This window comes from Eumetopias jubatus, unplaced genomic scaffold (genome assembly GCF_037043125.1).
Source record: "Eumetopias jubatus isolate StellerSeaLion01/CBP00866 unplaced genomic scaffold, mEumJub1_p1.0 scaffold_8, whole genome shotgun sequence".
NCBI classification, from domain to species: domain Eukaryota; kingdom Metazoa; phylum Chordata; class Mammalia; order Carnivora; family Otariidae; genus Eumetopias; species Eumetopias jubatus.
In genome coordinates, this window is record NW_028274814.1 from 95,056,206 (window position 1) to 95,077,899 (window position 21,694).

The 21,694-nt window shown below is 43.9% G+C and overlaps 1 protein-coding gene across 2 annotated transcripts in view; it reads right to left on the reverse strand.

Annotated features, from left to right (window-relative positions):
- The window catches only part of CPM (carboxypeptidase M), a 133,802-nt gene that overhangs the window by 23,255 nt on the left and 88,853 nt on the right, over positions 1-21,694 (reverse strand). For both annotated transcript variants that reach the window (XM_028110821.1, XM_028110823.1), the window contains exon 3: positions 5,976-6,073. In XM_028110821.1, coding sequence (XP_027966622.1) covers positions 5,976-6,073 — 98 coding nt within the window. The remainder of the gene's footprint in view (positions 1-5,975; positions 6,074-21,694) is intronic.

Below are 21,694 nucleotides of genomic sequence, written 5' to 3' on the forward strand. Positions count from 1 at the left end.
TGAGTGAGTGAGAGAGAGAGAGAGAGAGAGAGAACAAAACCCAGCTATCCCAATGACGGAATTGGTTTTCTAAAATGCTACACTGTAATGCAGCTGCTCGGTGGAAGAAAAGCCTGTGACCTCAGGGGCTCCCCAAATAGTGTATTACTGATTTAATTCATTTGTCTGATTGCCTCCTTAAGTCCTTCTTCAAATATCAGCCTAAAATACTAAGTTATCTAGCAGACTTTTCCCTGGGCTCCCAAAGTCTGGGTGCCATGACCTACGCATGAGGTCCCAGAACTCTGCACGTTTGTGTTTCTCCTAATACCACCCACAGACATTTACAATGGCCCGACTGACCTTGACTGACCACCCCGCCCCCCCACTCCATCCTCTAAGCCTTGAGGGCAGGGATCCTAACGGGCTTTCTCTGTAGCACTGGTTTCTTGCCCAGCTCTGGGGATATCATGTACTCAATAAATGATTGCTGATTATTGTTGACAAATCCATTACAAGGTCAAGACTTTCTAGGGAGGAAATTTCTGAAAACATGAGGACTTAAGCTGCTTAACGAGGGCAGATGTACAAATGATCAAATTAGAGGCGCCTGGGTGGCTCAGTCGTTAAGCGTCTGCCTTCGGCTTGGGTCATGATCCCGGGGTCCTGGGATCGAGCCCCTCATCGGGCTCCCTGCTGGGTGGGAAGCCTGCTTCTCCCTCTCCCACTCCCCCTGTTCCTGCTCTGTCAAATAAATAAATAAAATCTTAAAAAAAATGATCAAGTTATTTCCCTTGAACCATTTTTAACATTGAACCACTTTTCCAGGGGTGGGGGCTAACGATTGTGATCCTGCCAAGGACTCAGGAATCTGGCCGCCCTAGCCCAGCCTTACCAAAAGTGGAGATGAAGAGAAAAAGCACAATTACAGGAGAAATTTAATACATACTTAAAAGAATCTGACACTTCACTTGGAAAAAAGATTAATTCTAGCTCCATAAAGGAAAAAAATTAATGATCTAAAGCCACACTGCATAACTGAGGACATTTTGCTATCATCTGTGATAATGGTGGAAAAAAGAACTTGGCAAATGGCATCTGGAAGGACAAGCTTTAATTTCTTTGTTTTTGTTTTTGTTTTTAGTACGTTTGGAACTTGTACTGCATGTTTACTACACATCCCAGATTTTCCAGCATGGGCAAAATTCGGATATTATGTCTTAGTGTTCATATAAACCATTAAAATGCCCTTTAAATGCAAACATCTTAGCATATAAACTACATAAGTTGTCTCTTATATGTCAAGAAGGGGTGTGAAAATCATTTATCCATTATCCTTTATTTTTTGGTTGAAAAATATGGCCACTGTTATCCAGGGAATGTTTCTGCTTTCAACTTATATATCTAGAACACAATAAACTATAAATTAATGCCACCCAAATGTGAAATTCTAAGTGTGATGTGGATATTTCAAAAGTCTACTGAGGGGCACCTGTGTGGTTCAGTCGGGTAAGCGTCTGCCTTCGGCTCAGGTCATGATCTCGGGGCCCTGGGATCAAGTCCTGCAACGGGCTCCCTGCTCAGTGGGGAGTCTGCTTCTCCCTCTCCCTCTGTCTGCTGCTCCCCCTGCTTGTGCTCTCTCTCTGTCAAATAAATAAATAAAATCTTAAAAAAAAAAAGTCTACCTGAATAACCCATCATAGTAAAAGTAACTTATTGATGTTTAAGAAATAGGAGCTTAGGGGGCAAAAAAAAAAAAAAAAAAAAAAGAATCCGAATTGGCAATTAAGCATAACAAGCACATATTGAATACCTACCCCCATACTACTGAAGACCATGGCCCTGAAGTCAAGGGAACCTTGTGAACCCAGCCTGTGACCTCTCCTTTGCCTATTACTGGATTAGCTTAAAACTACTGGCACTCAACTTTCTCAGCACATAGTCATGCCTCACTTCAGTATTTCCATTAGAGAGGCATTAGAGATGTCTTAATAATCTAGAGATTAGCCAAGATTTTCTTTCTCTACAAAGTTTAAAAACCATGGGATAGGAGACAGGCACAAAACAGTGTGAGGAGGCCTTGAGGAAGGAACAAGGAGTGATTTTCCCAGGCTTCTCTCCTGCCCACATTGAGGCTGAAGGTATTAGACGTGCCCAGTTTCGGGGCCTGGTAGATTACTGGCGATAGCTTACTACAAAGCCAGCCACCAGCACGAGGAGGGCACAGGGGACAAAGACCCCACTCTCAAACACTGTCAGTACTGGCGGAGGAAGGGGACGGTAGGGAGCCCCACTCAGCGTGGGCCGGCATCATCCAAGGAGGGACAATCCCTAGACTTGAGCTGTGTCTGAGCCACCGACTAGGCACCTGCGTACGTTAAAACTAGGATCGAGGCTTCTACAAGGCGACATGTCATTGTGGGTGCACACGGAGGGCCCGGGTGAACTAGGAAAACACCTGCTAGTCTTATGAAAAATGAGAAAGGTAGAAAACTCAGAAACACGCCTCTCACGTTGTTCTGGAAAGAGCATGAACACCAGGTGGCAAAGGCTTCTCAAAGGGTGCAGTTAGCTACCCCGTGTGATTCCACAGCAATCAAGGAGGAGGCAGGGAGTAGAAAAAATGGACTTGGATTTATATCCAGCGTTCCTTGAAGAGCTTGCCACTTTTTTACATGATGAGTAAGACCAAATCTTCTCATCGAAGGGCACCATTAGGTATCCATCCAAACAGATCATAGATCTATATGTCCAAATGAAAAGAGTACAAACAGAACACTTGGAAGGCAGCAGAGAGAGTCAAGGAGGCAGACCCATAGCTGGGTAAGGCCCGGCGCTTGGGCTGGGATTCAGACAGCCTACGACCAAGCACAACCCCCCACCGAGCACTTAGTGTAGCCCATGCTTATTAATGTTGGCTCGTGTTATTATGTGCTTGTAAAGCACTGTGGAGAAAGTAACTTGCCAGTCTGATCAACGAGGCACAGTGAGCCAGGGTCATTGGAAGGACAGGAGCCAACGGCAGGGTGAAGGGAGACAAGAAAGATATTATACAAGAGGAGGTTTAATATCACTTCTTTTATAACAATACCTACCTGCCAAGGGGCCATTTTAAGTTGGTTTTGCTACCCAAAGTTTTTGCAAACCCTCAGCATTGGCCAAATTAATCCATCTTCATGATTCCTACGGGTCTATTAGCCAAAAAATGTTTCACCTAAATACAGCAAACCTTTACACTTAGCTTCCGGTTGGAAGGAACCAGAGAGACTAGAGGCACAGGGAAGCAAAAAATCCAGAATGTAGGACATTCTGCAGGACAGATAACTAATTGATCAGGTCTCTTTATTAAGTCTAAAGTCACGAAAAGATCCTTTAAATGCTAGAACAAAAGATTCAAGGGAATGGACCACATGTGATGCATGGTCCTGGACTGGATCCTGATGTAGACAATCTGGGGGACATTTGAGAAACCAGAAAGTGGGGTAGAAGACAGGATAAACTCATATTGACATGAAAGGGTGGCTAGTATTAACTTAAATGTGACAAATAGCAAATCAGCATAGCTCATTTAATAGAAGTGCACACATGCACACACAAACATCTAGGTGGATAAATAGTAAGGAATTAACTACTAATTTTTGGAAGGTCAATATACAGTGTTGTTGTTGTTGGTTTATGTTTTTTTCTGAGATGTACATGATTGATTTTAATAACAACAACAGATTACCTTTAATTTAAAAAAGACCTGATTCTAAAACAAGGTACAAGGACGTAAGGTAAAAATTCATGGGGGAAAATAGCAGGTATGATCAGCAGAACTGGGTCTTTCTAATGCTGGGGATGCTCACTGCCATCTAGCCATGTATTCAGTGTGGGAAACACACACACCTCTGTGTGGGGTGGGGTCCAGGTAAGAGAGGAAACATTTTAAAAACAGTGTGATCACTTCTGTCCAGCAGGCCACTCTGTGCATAGATGTCCCCTGTGGGATTGTCCACACGAGGCTCACAGACTCCTAGAAAGATCCATACATCCTGAGATCAGCACCCAGCATCTGTGGTGGAATAGCAAGGCATCCACCTAAAGAAGGTGAGAACCAGTGCCCTAAAATGTTAGCTATGTAGCATTTTATAGTGGGTTCTCGAAAATGCTCTTTCAATTCCAAAAGATCTGAGAGAGGAAGAAGGCTGGGTCAGGTGGTTGGACCCTCTATTCAAACACACTCCTCTGCTCCTGAGTGAAGCTGTCACTGTCCCCAGCTCCTCGCAGCACCAGGAGGGCAGAAGGCACAAGATCTCACATTCAGGATAAGCTCCTCCGTGGCCCACAGAGCCCGGACACTGCCACCAGTGGGGACACATGGGGGACACACGGGGGAATCACAGGGCCTCAGGTCCCCACCCCAAGGCACACTGGGACTTCACCCTTTCTTAATCTCAGTCCTTAGCATTCCTCAAAGAATCAGGGTGAACTAGAGAGCCCCGATTTGATGGGATACATTACCTACCCAGACATCAAAAGGCCAGAAGTTTGGGAAAGTGCATGTTAGAAAGAAGCCAACTCAGAGGTGAGGGATGGAAAGGACTCTGGCTTCTCTTTCAAAGTTTCAGCTCGGAGGGTTACTTCTGAGCACCATGCTGGAACCTCCGACGTGTCAGGAATTCAATAGTAAACTACTGTAGTTAACGAGTGCCATATGTCTTTTTCTAAAGATGGACTCCACAGACCTGGGTCCATAGACGACACAGCAAGGGGGAGGTCTGGGCCGCCATCCGTGGCGAACGGTTGTGTTATTACACCAATGCTGGTCAGACTCCCAGCGACATCAGACCTGACAGGTACGGCCCTATCACACTCAGCAAAATCACAGGGGCACTGACCTTCCATCTGCTCACAAATCAGGTCCAAGGGCCTACGCCTTTCTTAGAGGCCAGTGTCTGCATCTTGCTCCCACTGCAGGAAGTCCTGTCCTCCCGGCAGGACAGGTCAGGCTGCGTGCATCCTGAGAGGTGGACCCTGCTCCTATGGAGCCTGGGCTCGGGGAGGGCTAAGCCAGGACAGGAAGCCCAGTGTCAGAAGAGAGCCCACCACCCACACTGCTGCCAACTCCCATGTGTCTTCATGAGGCATACTGGACTACGCCTTTACTTCGACGCTCCTTAAAGGTAAGCATGTTTTAGCGGGCGTTACACATATTGCTATGTAAATTTTCTTGACTGTGATGACTGGGAGCGATCTTTCCCTTCCACTTCACTGCTCAGGCGTATGGGGTCCTGGGAACAGAAAATACTGCAACTGTCACATTCCCCAAATCCTCTGAGGAAGCCCAGTAAGAGAGGACAGGGGAGCACCCTCAAAGGCCTGAGGGGAATGACTGCCAAGTGGGGGAGGGGGGTAAGAGGGTAATGTACAAAACCAAATAAATAACATGACATCAAACAAAACAAAACAAAAGGAGAGTTTATCTCTGATACGCTGGAAAAGAGGCAAGACATTTAAGAGCGTTTGTTGAGCGAGAGAACCGTAAGCCTGATTGCCCGTCAACTTCAATATTGAAAACACTGAGCAGAAGATTAAGACAGGTGACAAAAGCTTTCAAAAAGTCAGATATCAGGAGTTTGGATAGCTCTCTGGGATCTTCTGATTGTTTTGAGTTCAAATATACTACAGCTCCATCGCTGGGTCATCTGATGCCCCCCAGGAGGTGGGAAACATCAGCCCAGGGTGGGTTTCAGGGCCTCCGCTGGCTGTGAGGGCTTGGGCACTGCTGTTTTTCCAGTCCGGGTACAAAATGAACTCCAGGGAGCCTCCCAGAGCACTGGCTCTGGTGGTTGTCGGACCCTGGTTCCTTCAATTCTCCCAGAAGGCCTCACTGCAAGACCTTTCCAGATTTTTTGGTACGATTTATGCTGCTACCTTAGCATTTACACGGAGCTTGAGAGACCTGAGGGGAAGTGTGTCTGGTGACTTTTCAGATATTCAAGCCGCATACATACCTCGTCTCCGTGCATGTTGGCCACGTATTTGAACTCTGGAATCCCAATTCTGTGCTCCTTTGGGAAGCGCCCCACGACAAGAACCCACAGGTTTCTGCCTTTACAGGGAAGAGAGAGAAAAATAAGTTGTGTTTGCAAATGACAGATGAACTCCAGGGAATGAGCAGAGAAAGCAAACTGCTGCTTCTCCCACCTGACTTGCGTCTCAGGACGACTGAAGCGCATAAGTAAGACTAACACCTCATGCTCAAAACGCTTTTTTGCTCACTTCCAGCCCCAACCCCTTCAATTTAGCACAGATATTTCACTTATTTCAGAATGTGATTTTTAAAAATTGAAGGCTGATTAGGCTACATGGGTCTGATTTTCCCAATATGTTTATATACTTTACTCTGAGTTCCTAGGGTTTTATAGAAATGACCTTGCTAATTCACACAATTATACAAACTTAAATTATAGTTGATGGTTGACTGGGAGGGTGCCGTAATTCTCAGTTCAAAGAAAGGGAAAAAAGCAACACGGAATAAAAAATAGAACGCAGAAGGGAGATTGTTTTTAAAATACCAAATCCTGAATCTTGTATCAAACACCAATGTAACACAGCTCCTTTGCGGCAAGTGTCCTTGATGTGCGCGAGTCCTGTCAGGTAAACTGGCAACCACAATCCATCCTAATGATGCCTCAAGGAATACTTCTAAGTCCTAATCCTGCCGTGAGGAGCATGATTCAGGCGAGGAAGGGCAGAGACTAAAGCTCACTGAGGATTTGCTCTGTGTAGACGTTACGGTTGGTACTCCGGTACAGGTTATCTTGGTAATCCCTTGTCATGACCCACTGAGATGGATTTTTAACCAAACTTTACAAATGAGAAAACTGATCTTCCACCTAAGTAAGTTGCTTATGATCACACAGCCAGTAAGAGGCTGTGATTTGAGCCCCAGAGCCAAGACATGACTTATTTGACTTTGATTCTAGGGCTCCTTCCACTAAAGAAAACTGCCCGTCTCTCAGGAGGCTTGGTTTCCTAATCAGTAAAATGAAGAGGTCACTTTCCGTTCTAAAATCATCTCTTTTAGTCATCAGCCTCTCTTAATACAAAGACTTTAAAATTAGAAATTGAGGAATATATTCAAAATCTATCACATATATATAATGCTCAAATATCAGTGATATCTGAGCCTCCTGTGGAATTCAGGAGCCCAGGGAAGGAATTTAACAGCAGCTGATGGGCTAATGTGGAACAGGTTTCTGTGGAATTTCAGATCCAGTCCCTTAAATCAGGGGTCCCACAGGCTGAACACTCAGTTGGTATGAGGAATCCTGAAAGAAACAGATACTCAGCCTGTCTTTTTCACCATTCATTCTTAATTTATTGTAACAATATTTTAGGTACATTTTTCATGACAGGGTGATGCTTTTAATTTTCTAACTGCAGGATGTCTCAGAAAACACCCACAAAATGCCGTTTATCTGACTGAAGCCACCTGACTAGAACAGAATCCTCACTCATTCATATATTCATTCAGTTAGTACGACTATATCCAGCCATTTAGACATGTGATCAGACTGCACAGGTAATTTATACTCTCTTAAAAAAAAAAAACAAAACCTCACTGGGTGTAAAGATTTTATTTATTTGACAGATAGAGACACAGCGAGAGAGGGAACACAAGCAGGGGGAGCGGGAGAAGCAGGCTTCCTGCGGAGCAGGGAGCCCGATGTGGTGCTTGATCCCAGGGCCCTGGGGCTATGACCTGAGCTGAAGGCAGACGCCTAACAACTGAGCCACCCAGGCGCCTCACCCAGTGAGTTTCTGATCTAGTGGAGAATAGCAATGTGCAAACACAATACACTAGACGGTGACATATACGGCCACAGAAGTGTATATAAGGTACTGTTGTGCTTGTAGAATAAAAGAAATAGTTACTTCTTTCCAAGAAGGGGGATCATGAAAAGCTTTACAGATCTAGGGGTTTATAGATGACTTCTGAACAGGGTTTTGAAGAATGATTCTAAGTTTGCCATGTGGACAAGTATAATGCATCCAGTGATTTCCCATCAGAACAATTTCACCAACCAGAACCTTCTATTGCCCGGTATGATTTCTCAGGTCATCTGGAATTTCAATTCTACAAAGTTAACATTTTCATGTGAGCAAGGAAGTTTTTCTTTTTTTTTAAGGCTGGGTGTGGCGCCTACTTAAAACAACAACAACAAAAATCAAAGGGCTTGAACTCACGACCCTGAGCCCATGACCTGAGCCGAGATCAAGAGTCGCTTAACCAACCGAGCCACCCAGGCGCCCCAAGGAAGAACTTTTTCTGAGTGAGCTAATAAACCTGGCTCTTTAGGTTTCCTTCCGCGGAATGCTTTTTTGTAGCTATTAATGCTTTTAAAGATAGAATAATCACAGATTTGTACAGATTATGATTTAGTCCTCTCACAGGCAAGGGGGAGAAATTCAATATCATCTGAACATAATATTTACCAATTGTTTTAACAGTGTAACAACCAATTTGCAACAGCCGGCCTGTTACATAAGGATAGGACGTAAGACAACAAAACCTGACTTGACAATGGAGATTCAATCTTAATTGGCTTAAGGAAGGAGGGAGATCAATAAAACCTAAGTGAAGAAGTACTTTATGGGTAACTCAATCTCAATTTTAGCATGAATGGCCCCTAAATGAACTGCAAGATGAGAAATTTACCTTGAATAACCTCAATGGCACAAAGTTTGAGAATGAAAACCAACCAATAATCCTAGAAGATATCCATGCAATGCTTTTGGAATAACAAGCTTCTTGAAGGGTTTTAACCCCCCTTTCCAAACACTGGCCATCTCTGGCTTAGACCAAAGTAAATGCACAAAGGACAACCTACTTTTCACAGTATGATTGCCAAGGTCAGGGTAATTTAAACAAGATTTTTTTTTTTTCCTATCAACGTTGGGACCTTTATTCCCCCTTTCTAACAGCAGGTATGCTGAAGAGTTCTGGAATGCTTGGCCTCTTTCTCTTCACTACAAATCAAAGAAACCTGGATTCCAAATATTTGGTATCTATATTATATTCAGGAACTTGGAGCTTGACACAAATCCCAGGGATGTGACACAGGTGCCCGACTGGGTTTGTTCAGAAGACAGGAAAAGCTTTACAAATTTAGGATTCACAAAGATCCAAAGACAAGAAAGCAGGCAAAAAGTGCCACGAAATACCTTAGGAATTTAGGAGAAAGCTGATGGTGAAGTGCGGAAAACTAAGTATAGCTTCAACAGGTAGAAATGAGAGGCGTGTTATGCCCATATCAGAATCACTTGGATCCTTGTAAAAATGCCAACCCCTGAGTTCCATCTGCTAAATCAAACTGTAGGGGTAAAGCTCAAAACCTGCATTTAACAGGCTCCCTTGGTGATTCTGAGGCCCATTAAAATTTGAAAGCTTGCTGAGGCTGAGGCGGTGAACATCCAGATGGTTCTGGGAGGCACTTGGTTTTCAGGTAAAACTCTCATTTTACATATAATCATGAGCACACTTCTATGTTAACAAATATACTTCTATTTTACTATCTGAATACATTACCACTAGTTCAACCACTGCTCTTTTGTTAGATGTTCAAAAATAAGTTTTATGTGAACTACAGCATATCCACCAAAATTACATAATTTCGAAATCAGAATACAAAATTATATTAACTACAGCCATATAAAAACAGATTGTTCATTTAAAAAGTACCATGGAAGGAAACAGCTCCATGGCATATAAAGCCTTAAATTAACAGATGGGTCTACAAGAGTCAACAGTGACGCACTATGAGTGATAAGAGCTTGAGTGATAGGGTGATAAAAATCAAAAAAACTTTTTTCCCCATGTCCCTATCTTTCTTTTTAAAAAATAAAACACAAAATCCTATCATTCATGAAGTACAGATCCTCTGCACCAGACCCCAGCCTAGGCACATTGTTACTTGACCTGCACAACACCTCCACGTGATGGGCGGTACCCATGACTTACTGTCGAGGAAATGTATTCAAGTGGCAGAACCAGGGTCCACACCCAGGTAGATCTGATTCTAAAATCTGTATTCTTCTGACGATGCCAGGCTGCCTTAATCTCCCTGAAAGTACTAGATAGGCCAGAGCCAACGTCCCCCTGGGGGAAATGTTCCCAGGCAGTTCTCGTAATGTTGTGTTGCTATGGTTCACACCTGGAACAGGATCCGGGTGCCACCTGGCTACGACCAATGGATCTAGGACAAGAGCCCCGACCGGACGGCTGGCTACCCTGTCAGGCTCTCTCTGCTCTGAGGGCTTCAGACTCTGCCTGGGTGGCCTGGTCACCGGGGCAGAGCTGCTGTGATGATGAGGCACATTCCGGTTTTTCACGAGGCTTGTTTGTATGTATTGTATGACCCACGAAGCTCTGGTATCCAGGGGGATGAATCAGCAGCTGGTTTCCCAGACTCCACAGTGCTCTGTGTATCCCTACAATCACTCCCTGAGCTAAGTCAGAGCCTGAGAGAGCTTGCCCGAGAGTGCCCTCATATGTAAGTGGGAATAACAGCTCCATGGGCAAGGCTGTTGTAAGGCTGATGAATTCCTCCCTCCTTCCCTAAGGATGAGTCAAAGATCTGACACCACACCTTTGATTTCACTTGTGCACATTCCCATTACCACACACACACACAGCTCAGCACACAGAGCTCAGCCCTACCTTAAATAATGGGCGAGGTGAATACAGCACATCACTTAAGTCAGGTTAAACACTTGGCCTCTGGCTTTGCAGTGGAGGAAAAGAGGTTCCTGCTAAGTGGCTCATTACAAAAACCACACACACACACACACACACACACACACACACACACACACACACACACACACACACACACACACACACACACACACACACACACACACACACACACACACACCAGCAAACAAACAGGGACAGAAAGCATGGGCCAAAGTTTCCAGATTGGTTATGCTTGCACAGTAGCATCATTTATAGCTCAGAGCCTTTTCTGTATATCCACTTAACCCTGACAACCACAAGTGGGAGGCGTGAGGATGCTCCTTTCAGCCTGATGCGCAGAGTCTTAGGTAGCCTCAGAAGGCCATCATTCTCAAAGCGCGGTCTCGGGACCAGCAACATCAGCGTCACCTGGGACCTAGCGAAATGTGCACTTTCTCAGGCTCTACCCCAGATGTGCTGAATCAGAAACTGAGAGTGAGGACCAGCAGTCTCTGTTTTAATAAGAACCCAGGGGATTCTCATGCACACTGAAGTTTAAAAACTGCTGTAACAAGAGCTGGAGATTGGGGTATTAAAAATCTCTGTAGTAGAGTTTAGTTTCTCCTGTTTGATATCCCTCTGTAACCAATCCACCCCAAACGATCCTTCCCTCCACTGAACGTTCATCATTCTTATCGCTGATAATGAGTTTTTTTTTTTCAGACAGGGGCTCCCAGAACCCTAAGATTTTGTGGGCATGACCCACAGAGATGAGGAAAGTTTAAACACTTTGCTTTAAAACTACTCAGAGTCTGCTCTACTTCTCCCTCTCCCTTTGCCCCTCCCCCTGCTCGTGCGCATGCTCAAAAATCAATCAATCAGGGATGCGCGGGTGGCTCAGTTGGTTAAGCATCTGCCTTTGGCTTAGGTCATGATCCCAGGGTCCTGCGATTGAGCCCCGCATGGGGCTCCCTGCTTCTCCCTCTGCCTGCAGCTCCCCCTGCTTGTGCTCTGTCAAATAAATAAAATCTTAAAAAAAAAGAAATCGATCAATCTTTAAAACTACTTATGTGGGGGCGCCTGCGTGGCTGAGTCAGTTAAGCAACCGACTCTTGGTTTCCGCTCAGGTCATGATCTCAGGGTTGTGAGATCAAGCCCTGCGTCAGACTCCCTGCTGGGCGTGGAGTCGGCTCTCTCTTCCTCTCCAACCCCCACACCCTCTCCCCCCCCGGGGTGTGCTCTCAAAAAAAAAAAAAAGTGGTAGTATCATAGTAAGACATCATTGGCAAAGCCTATCTCTTCAAAAATTTTTCCCTGGATAATCTCATTATATCTGCCTGCATCATCAAATAGTATTTGTCTGTGGACAGACATGATTCCAGAGCTGAAATAATGCTTTGAGTTATAGAAGTGCAGAGTGGGACACGAACAGAGAAAAATGGAACACAAAAGGACCTAAATACTTGTCATGTGGAAGTGGAGTGGGGCAGTCTCAAGCCAGGTTAACAGGGGAGGCCCCTTAAGGATGCAGTAAAACCCAGGCACAGGCAAATCGGTAGCCCAGTTACCTGCTGGAATACAAGCCTGCCTGACCTGAGAAGCCAGGACCCGGGCAGCCGAGGCTTTGCTAACCCACGGCTAGGAGACCATGCTGAGGGCCAGCAGCCAGCACTGGAGCCAGCAACTGCAGCCTGTGTGGACTAAGTGCTCCTGGAGGCAACCAGACTCCTTTGTAAATCCTGGTATGGACTTGACAAAAATCAGACACATCTTCACTGTGAAAGCTACTACCCTGTACAGAGGCTTAGCCTTTCATTTTCCCATTTATTCGTTCAATAAATAGGTACTGAATAGCTAGCCTGTGTCTGGCATTTAGTCAGCTGAAACAATTGTAAATCACTGATTACAGTGGCCTGAAAAACACTAATTTTCTATTTTTTAAAAAAATATTCTGGAATGTCATATTTTTTTTTAAGTAATCTCTACACCCAACATGGGGCTCAAACTCATGACCCTGCGATCAAGAGTCTCACGTTCTACTGAGCCAGCCAGGTGTCTCCTGATTTTCTAATTTCTGATATCACTTTCATTTGAAGAAAAAAAATGTCCAAAGGAAGCACAGTGTCTTATAAACTTTCTGTTATTTGGGAGGTTAATCAAATATGAATCAAATCCCATGGTGCCACTGCTTATCCTGCAGTAACTCCCCATGGCATTAAGATAGAACCCAAGCCCCTCAGCGTGGCATATCGGAACTCTCACGGTCTGTCCAATTTCTGCCTCAGCAGCCAGCCCCCAACCACAATCCCACACACCAGGCTCTAGCCATTCTTGAGTACGTGTAGTCCCAGAAGGAGCCAACCATCCGCCTCTACCTTGGTGCATGTCATTCCTTCTGCATGGATAGTCTTCTGTTCACCTGGTCAAAGCGGCCAACTTCCACTTGACTTCTCAAGGCTCAACCAAGAGCCCTCTTCCATCCGACACTTTTCTTACCCTTCTCCTCCCTCGGTGCCATCCCTTGCCAGCCCGAGTTACTCTCCCTTTTGCACCTTCCTAGTACTTCTGCAACCCCTCTCCTAACACTTAATGAAACTGCAGGTTTTCCCGCAAGCAAGGGACAGCGTATCATTGTGCTCGTAGAATCTCGTATAGTGCCTGGCACATACAAAGATGATCGATACGTGATTGTTGAATGGATGGATGACTGGATAAATTAACAACTCAGGAAGTCCAGCTGGAGCTGGGGTCACGCCTGGTCCAGAGACTAGATGGAGTTTTCCAGTATTATGGAAAAGCCTGCGGTTAGTCTACAAAGTACCAATTGGGTAGGATCTGAAAAGGATCCAATTTTCTAGATTGCAATTCCAGAGTAGATGGACCTTCTTGGAGTATTACCATGGGAGAGTGCAGATATCCAAACCAAGTATCTGGCTTTGTGTTATATTCTTCCAACATTATGGGGAGATGGGGTCTCATTTGCTTACACATTTGTCCCCATGCACGGCACTAATGTTTTGAAATGATACCTGGGAAATGTAGATGTTAGGTTCCACGTTATTTCTTCCTGAACAGGTCAGTGGGGTGGGAGAGGGGGTTGGAGATTTCAGTTTCTAAATCAGGGATTCTTCTGATTGCTGAGAGCCATTTCCTTTTGTAATTGAAAAACAGGAAAAATTTGAAGATGCATTGAGTTGGGATAAATTCTTTTTTAATTTTCAAAACTAGTCACAACTCCCAGAGAAGGAGAGAAGCTTGTCTCATTAATTATTAACCAGCAAACCAAACAAGAGGGTCCTAGAAAATCCGTCTGCCTTTCTGCACTGGCAAGTCTACCTTCTCTGGTCGGCCCACTCTATTCCCAGATCAGACACTGAGGAATCGGTTCCCCTTCCTCTAAAGATTTTCATTTTTGGGGCGCCTGGGTGGCTCAGTTGGTTAAGTGACTGCCTTCTGCTCAGGTCATGATCCCAGGGTCCTGGGATCGAGCCCCGCATCGGGCTCCCTGCTCGGCGGGAAGCCTGCTTCTCCCTCTTCCACTCCCCCCTGCTTTGTGTTCCCTCTCTCCCTCTCTGTCTCTTTCTCTGTCAATTAAATAAAATCTTTAAAAATTTTTTCATTTTTGGGCGCCTGGGTGGCTCAGTTGGTTAAGCGACTGCCTTCGGCTCAGGTCATGATCCTGGAGTCCCAGGATCGAGTCCCGCATCGGGCTCCCTGCTCGGCAGGGAGTCTGCTTCTCCCTCTGACCCTCACCCCCATGTGCTCTCTCTCTCTCTCTCATTCTCTCTCTCAAATAAAATAAATAAAATCTTTAAAAAAAATTTTTTTTTCATTTTTAAGCTATAAGTTACATGAAGTTTTAAAAAATCAAGTTTTAAGAACTAGCCATCATTCTCAGATCCCAACCACCATAATCTCCCTATGTTTCTTTCTAGTCTTTTTTTTTTTTTTTTTAATATAGAGACAGGAAACTTGTTTTTTAAGTCCCCAAAGTGAAAATCTCTAGAGGCCTCATACTATAAAAAGCTGAGAACTTCCCTTTTCGGTCCCTCAGGAGAGAAGCTGAGCATAACCAAATCATCCTTTTGAAGAGCAGTGCAGCAATCCGGTAGCCAAGTTGAGTATTATCTTAAAAAGCAAACAGTGCTTAAAGAGGCTTTTCAAATCTTGTTTTAAAAAGATGCAATAATTACAGCTAGCACCACACATCTATTGTCCATTTGCGAGTTCTCTTTTAGGGTTTGTCAGGAGCATTCACATTCAGTGTTGACGTTCCAGTTCTTTCTCCCCAGTTGTTTTTATTTCTTATGAGTTCCCATAGGTGTCACAGAGCTATGATTTGTGATGAGGTCAATTCAGGTCCATGTGACCCAGAAAAAGACAGTGCGCTGGAGGCTGGCTTATCCTTACTGCCTATTTATTGTTACCCTAAGAACTCATCTTATAGTGGCAAGGAATAATGGCAATTAATTTACTAGTTTCATCATAAGCTACCTGGGAGGATAGAACATTCTCTTTCCATCATCCCACTCCCTGAGCTTGTGCTCTAAAAGGCTTTCATTTGAGAGTAAAGCAGGCCAGAGTCCAGAGAAGGATGTGGAACTCCTGACAGCAGGAGCCCTGAGGCTGCCAACATGACACGAGTTTCCTTCGAGGACTGGCCCTAACCAAAAACCAGGGCATCTGATGGATATGTGGGATTAACAAGGGTAGACTTCTCATTAGTACCACTGTTCTGAGATTTAAATCTCCCAAGGGAATCAACAGTTTAAAGGACATCAAAACCAGTATTTCAGTGGCACACCATCTACCTCAAAATAGCACCTTGGATTTTTTTTTTAAGAGTTTTATTTATTTATTTGAGGGAGAGAGAGCACATGCAGAGGGGAAGGGCAGAGGGAGAGCAGAGTCCCCAGTAAGCAGGGAGCCCGATGCAGCGCGGAACTCGATCCCAGAACCCTGGGATCATGACCTGAGCCAAAGGCAGATGTTTCACCGACTGAAGCACCCAGGTGCCCAGCATCTGGGATTTCTTAAAAGATACTCAGTATCCCTGCAGTGGTACTTTATGTACTGACGCAGGTTCTAGAATCAAATTGCCAGGGTTTAACCTCCGGTTCTGCCACTTACTAGCCATGTGGTATTGGGCAAGTCGCTTCATCCCTCTGACTGAATCCATTCTGTCATCTTTGTTACGGGATTAAGAGTACCCACGTCTCATGGGGCTGCTATCTCATTTAACCCCCACAAGCTTTACGAATAGTGCCAGAAACATGGTAAGCACATGTCTGCTTGAGGGCCTCAAGTACGCAGCACTGGCTGATGACAAACTTTAGGTTCTAGCAGATGAAGCAGCAGTGAAGCAATTAAAGAAAAATTTCAAATACAAAGTGCCCATAACATATGGATAGAGACTTTCTGCCAGGAGTCAGCAGCAATGTATGTTCCAGAAGATCTGCAGATCAGATCAGCTCAGAAACACCAAAACCCACTTAAGTGTTTAAAAAAATAGAAGTACGGACCCAGAAAGTAAAAAGGGCTATCTTGAGAAAACATGTCCTTCAAAATCTGTAAGCAAAACAAAAGGTCACAAACATTCCTATCACCAGACATCCAGTGAGTTTACTTTTTAAGTCCAAGCCCTGAATCTCATTCAGAATTCCCAAGACGAGATGCCAGAGGATGGCATTGAGCCTGGAGGCTGCACGCACACATGGCCAGAGGGCAGGGCAGGAAACTGGTCACCTCAGCTAATTGTGCTGAACCATTAACCATAAACATGTCTTTCACATTTTCTTACATGGCTTATTGTCAAAGTGATTGAAGCCATCACACAGATTTTAACTATCTCCAGTCTAATGAGGCTGGAAACCATGTTAAGATTTGCAGTATGGAGGGACTCCAACTCATCACTGAGAGAGCACAACCCAAGAGCTTATAGATAAGGAATTTGTTCATTAACGAGTGAGTCAATGACATAAAACTGGTTCAATATGAGCGGGTCAATGTCAACAAAAGGGAGGGGGACGGTCCCAGATTACAAGACTAAAGAGACATTAACACTATATGCAACATGTGAGCCTTGACTGGACTCTAAAATTCTAAGAAAAAACAAAAGTTATAAAAAGGCATTCTTGGGATCATTGGAGAACTTTAAAGTGGAATATATTGTTCACTGAGTAGTATTTTTCTTGGTTTAATAATCGTGTGTTGTGGTAAGGTAGGACGAAGTCATTTTTACGTGATGCAAGCTGAAGTATTTAGGGATGATGTGGCAGGCTACTTAGCATTTCTAATAGTTCAGCAAAATCTATAGACAGAAAGACAAAGTCAATGTGGCAAAAGACTAACAATTGGGGGTTCTACATGAAGACTGTGTGAATATTTATTTTACTATTTTTGCAATTTTTCTACAGGTTTGAAACATTTCAAAATAAAAAGCGGGGGAGAGGGGAGGTTTCAAAAAGGTAAACATAAAAAATCATGGCCTGACTCATTGGCTTCTGCAGCTTATAGAGATGAGATGCAGGATCAAGAAAGATTGGAGTTGTTCACCTGAATGGTGAGGCCATGAGGAAGGGAATGGAGGCCCGGAGGTGAGAAATTCACAGGCTGCCTCTCCCCAGTGAAAACACAGGACTATCCTACAAAAGGAGTTAAGAAATTGCCATGTCAACTATCTCAAACCAAAGCACATTAGCTTCTTACATCTCTAAGGATAATGAGAAAGAGAAATCATCCCCACATAAATGTGAATGTTAACTAAAGGACAAACATTTTTTTTTTTATTGTTACTACAACCGGAAAACAAACCACAAAAATATTTTTAAATCATATGATTTATGTGACCACTGACCCTTCAGATCACCAAGTCATTAAGCCAGAAAGGCCAAGGGACTAACATAGGATAAAAATAAGGAATCCGTAAAGCCTGGGCAACTGAATCCGTAAGTGTTAGGCAACTGAATCATGACTCTCATCTCTTCCTCAAGATTGGACTTCGGATCAGGGGAAAAAAGGAATGTAAATGGTTGGAATTCTTCTCTCTGCCTCAATGTGATCACCATTCCCCTTCAGGCTTTAGCTGGAACAGAGAAGCAAAACTGTTCCGGGGGAGGAAGGGTGAGGGGAGGCAGAGGCAGGGGCAGCAAAGCCTGAGAAAGAAGGGCCTGTCACCCAGCCCGACACAAGACTCCAGAGAAGCCCTACTTTACCCCATGGACATCAGTGCAGGACCACACGTCTGTGGCTTTCACGGACCCTTTAAATTTATCCTTTGACAAAAAAACAAACAAAAAACAACAAAAAACCCCCCACAGCATATATTTGCTGTCAACAAACTTGAGAAGCTACATGATAATCACTCAAGTGCTTTCAAAGAAGTGGTGAATATGAGATTTACATTTCTGTTTCTGTTCATTTTTAATACAGCCAAGAAGAATATGGGCATACTTTAACACTATAGTTCAAAGGTGGTGCCTAGAACCATAAGCTGATGTTAATTTCTTTTCTTCTTTAAGATTTTATTTTTGGGGTACCTGGGTGGCTCAGTCAGATAAGCATCTGACTTGGGCTCAGGTCATGATCTCGGGGTCCTGGGATGGAGCCCCGCATCGGGCTCCCCACTCAGTGGGGAGCCTGCTCCCTCCCTCTCCTTCTGCTCCTCCCCCTGCTCAAGCTCTCTCTCTCCTTCTCTCAAATAAATAAATCTTTAAAAAGAATAAAAATATTTTATTTTTAAGTAATCTCAACACCCAGTGTGGGGCTCGAACTCATGACCCCAAGATCAAGAGTGGTACGCTCCATGGACTGGGCCAGGGAGGCTGCCTAGCTGGTGCCAATTAATTTCTCTAACAAAGTAGCGTGTTAAATTTGCTGTCCCTCTTGTCGCAAAGTAGATAAAATATAAACATTGACTTAAAAAGAACCAATGCCCAGGCCTTCACATCACTGCAACAGCCTACTTTCAGAAACTGTCAACACATTTCTCAAGCTTACAAAGCAATCCCCAACGGTGTTTTCAGCAGATCCACTCACAATGGTCACTCGCTGAGGGGCATTATAGTGTGAGCTGCTTTAGTAGGAATTTCCATTCATTTTGGGCTTTTCCAGGGTTTCACTGAGAATTTGATTAGGATTACAAAGGAAATAGCATGGAGTCTGAGGAACAACTCAAAGATTTTAGGAAATCCTATCTGCTTAAAATACTGATGTTTTACATAATTTCCAAAATGTTTTCATACACTTCATCGTATTATTTAATCCTCAGCAGAAACCCCATGAGATAAGTAAGGCAGGTATTATTATCCTCATTTTACTGGTGAGGGACGAGGCTAGGATCTTGGATTGGAAGTGTTTTTTGTTTGTTTCACTCTGAGACTAATGTGTGTGTGACGTATATGTGGTAATTGTAGTGTATGTAAATGTGTGGCATATGTGGTGTGTGGTGTGTGTGTGGTGGGTGTGTGGTGGGTGTGAGTGGTATTACTGTGGTGTGTGTGTGTGGTGTATGTGGTGTGTGCACTGATATGCCACACACATACCACACATGCATTACATACACAACAAATACCACACATATAGCACACCACAAAACATATATTGCAAACACACACACACGCATCACACATGACACTTATACCATACGTGGAAACACAACCACATACCTCACACGTTTAACATGCTTCTATACCACACATACACCAGTCACTGCAAAGACCACACATACATCACAAAACACACATGACACACAGAAGACCACTGATACACACATACCCCCAACCACAAATACACCACATACACACACAGAACACCTACACCACACAAAATCACAAGTATACCACGTCCTCACCACATATGAAACACGTACATGTCACTTATATCAACAGTACACTATACACAATACAAATATGCCACACACACACACACCATTCATATACCACACATACAGTACACATACACAAAAACAACTCTTAAGTCACTTCTCCAACAGCGACATTCAACTTATCAGACTCATCAATGAAAGATGCCTTCTGGAATGTCATGTGTTTATTTTCTGACTATAGATGCTTTGAGAAACTAACTGCTTATCATTCAAAATCAACATTACCTGGGGTAGTCACCAAAAGAAAATATACTAATTCAAAAAGATAAACGCACCCTTAAGTTTATTGCAGTACTATTTACAATAGTTAAGATACGGAAGCAACCCAAGCATCCATCGACAGATAAATGGATAAAGAAGATGTGGTACACGTACACACACACACAACTGAATATTACTTAGCCATCAGAAAGAATGAGATCTGGCCATTTGTGACAACATAGATGGACCCAGAGAGTATTAAGCTATAAGTGAAATAAGTCAGAGAAGGAGAAATATCATATGATTTCACTTACATGTGAAATCAAAAAGCAAAACAGACGAATAAACAAAAAGCAGAAACAGACCTATAAAATACAGAGAACTGAGGGTTGCCAAGGTTGGGGGGGATGGGCAAAATGTGTGAAGGGGAGGGGGAGGTAAAGGCCGCTAGCTATGGAATGAACAGGTCCTGGGGATAAATGGCACAGCAGAGGGAATACAGTCAATGGTACTGTAAGAGCCTTCTACGGGGACAGGTGGTGGCTGCACTTGGGGTGAGCATAACATACAGACTTGATGAGTCAGTATGTTGTACACCTGAAACTAATGTAACATTGTGTGCCAACGATACCTGAACTTAAAAAAAAGTTTTAAACCCCTTCCCCACCCCCTAAAATACAAAGTCCATGTTATTTGCAAAGTAGGCCTATGTGCACAGAGAAACCAGCATTTATTTTTCGGCAGTTGCTAAGTTTCCCAGCTATTTCTCTGGCTGTGTATTTATAACCAGCTGATCATACGTCTTTTCTAAGCTGAAGACCGTGGCCGTAACGATGCCACCTTGTCCTCGGAACCGCAGCTTTCACTTAATGTGCCTAAAGCAGCCACACTGAGGGTTCAGGCTCTGCGCTGCCTGCTGGAGTAGATCCAAGACTGCGAGGACTATCCTAAGGTCAGGAAAGTCTCGCAGGCCCACCTCTTTGGCTTTATCAAACTGTATAATTAGGCTTACATCTCAGGTCAGCTCCCACCTTAAAATGTGGGCTGAGAAATGGCCATTTCTGAGGAGCATGAGGAAACGCCACTGCTAACAAGCCACCTCAGTTTACTCACCCATTTAAGCACATCTTATCTTGGTCTTTGGTAGTTTATAAAATATTTAACAACTCATGCCCTGCCAATTTCACAAGGATATGAGGCAGCTTGGTCAGAGAGCACAGTGCTCACTGTCTCAAGAAAGAGTGGGCCTAACAGACTCATGAAATAATGCTCCACATCGCTTGGCATCAGGGAAATCCAAATCAAAACCACAAAGAGACACCACCTCACACCAGTCAGAATGGCTAAAATGAACAAGTCAGGGAATAACAGATGTTGGCGAGGATGCAGAGAGAGGGGAACCCTCTTACACTGTTGGTGGGAATGCAAGCTGTTGCAGCCACTCTGGAAAACAGTATGGAGGTTCCTCAAAAAGTTAAAAATAGACCTACCCTATGATCCAGTAATTGCACTACTAGGTATTTATCCAAAGGATACAAACAGTGATCCGAAGGGACACCTGCATCACAATGTATATAGCAGCATTGTACACAATAGTGGAACTATGCAAAGAGCCCAGATGTCCATCAACAGATGAATGGAAAAAGACACACAATGGAATATTACTGAGCCATCAAAAAGAATGAAATCTTACCATTTGCAATGACACAGATGGAACTAGAGGGTAATATGTTAAGCGAAGTGAATTAGTCCGAGAAAGACAAATATATTATTTCACTCATGTGGAATTTAACAAAACACATGAACGTAGGGAAAGGGAAGTAAAAATAAAGTAGATGAAAATAGAAAAGGAGGCAAACCATAAGAGATGCTGAAGTCTAGGAAACAAACAGGGTTGCTGGAGG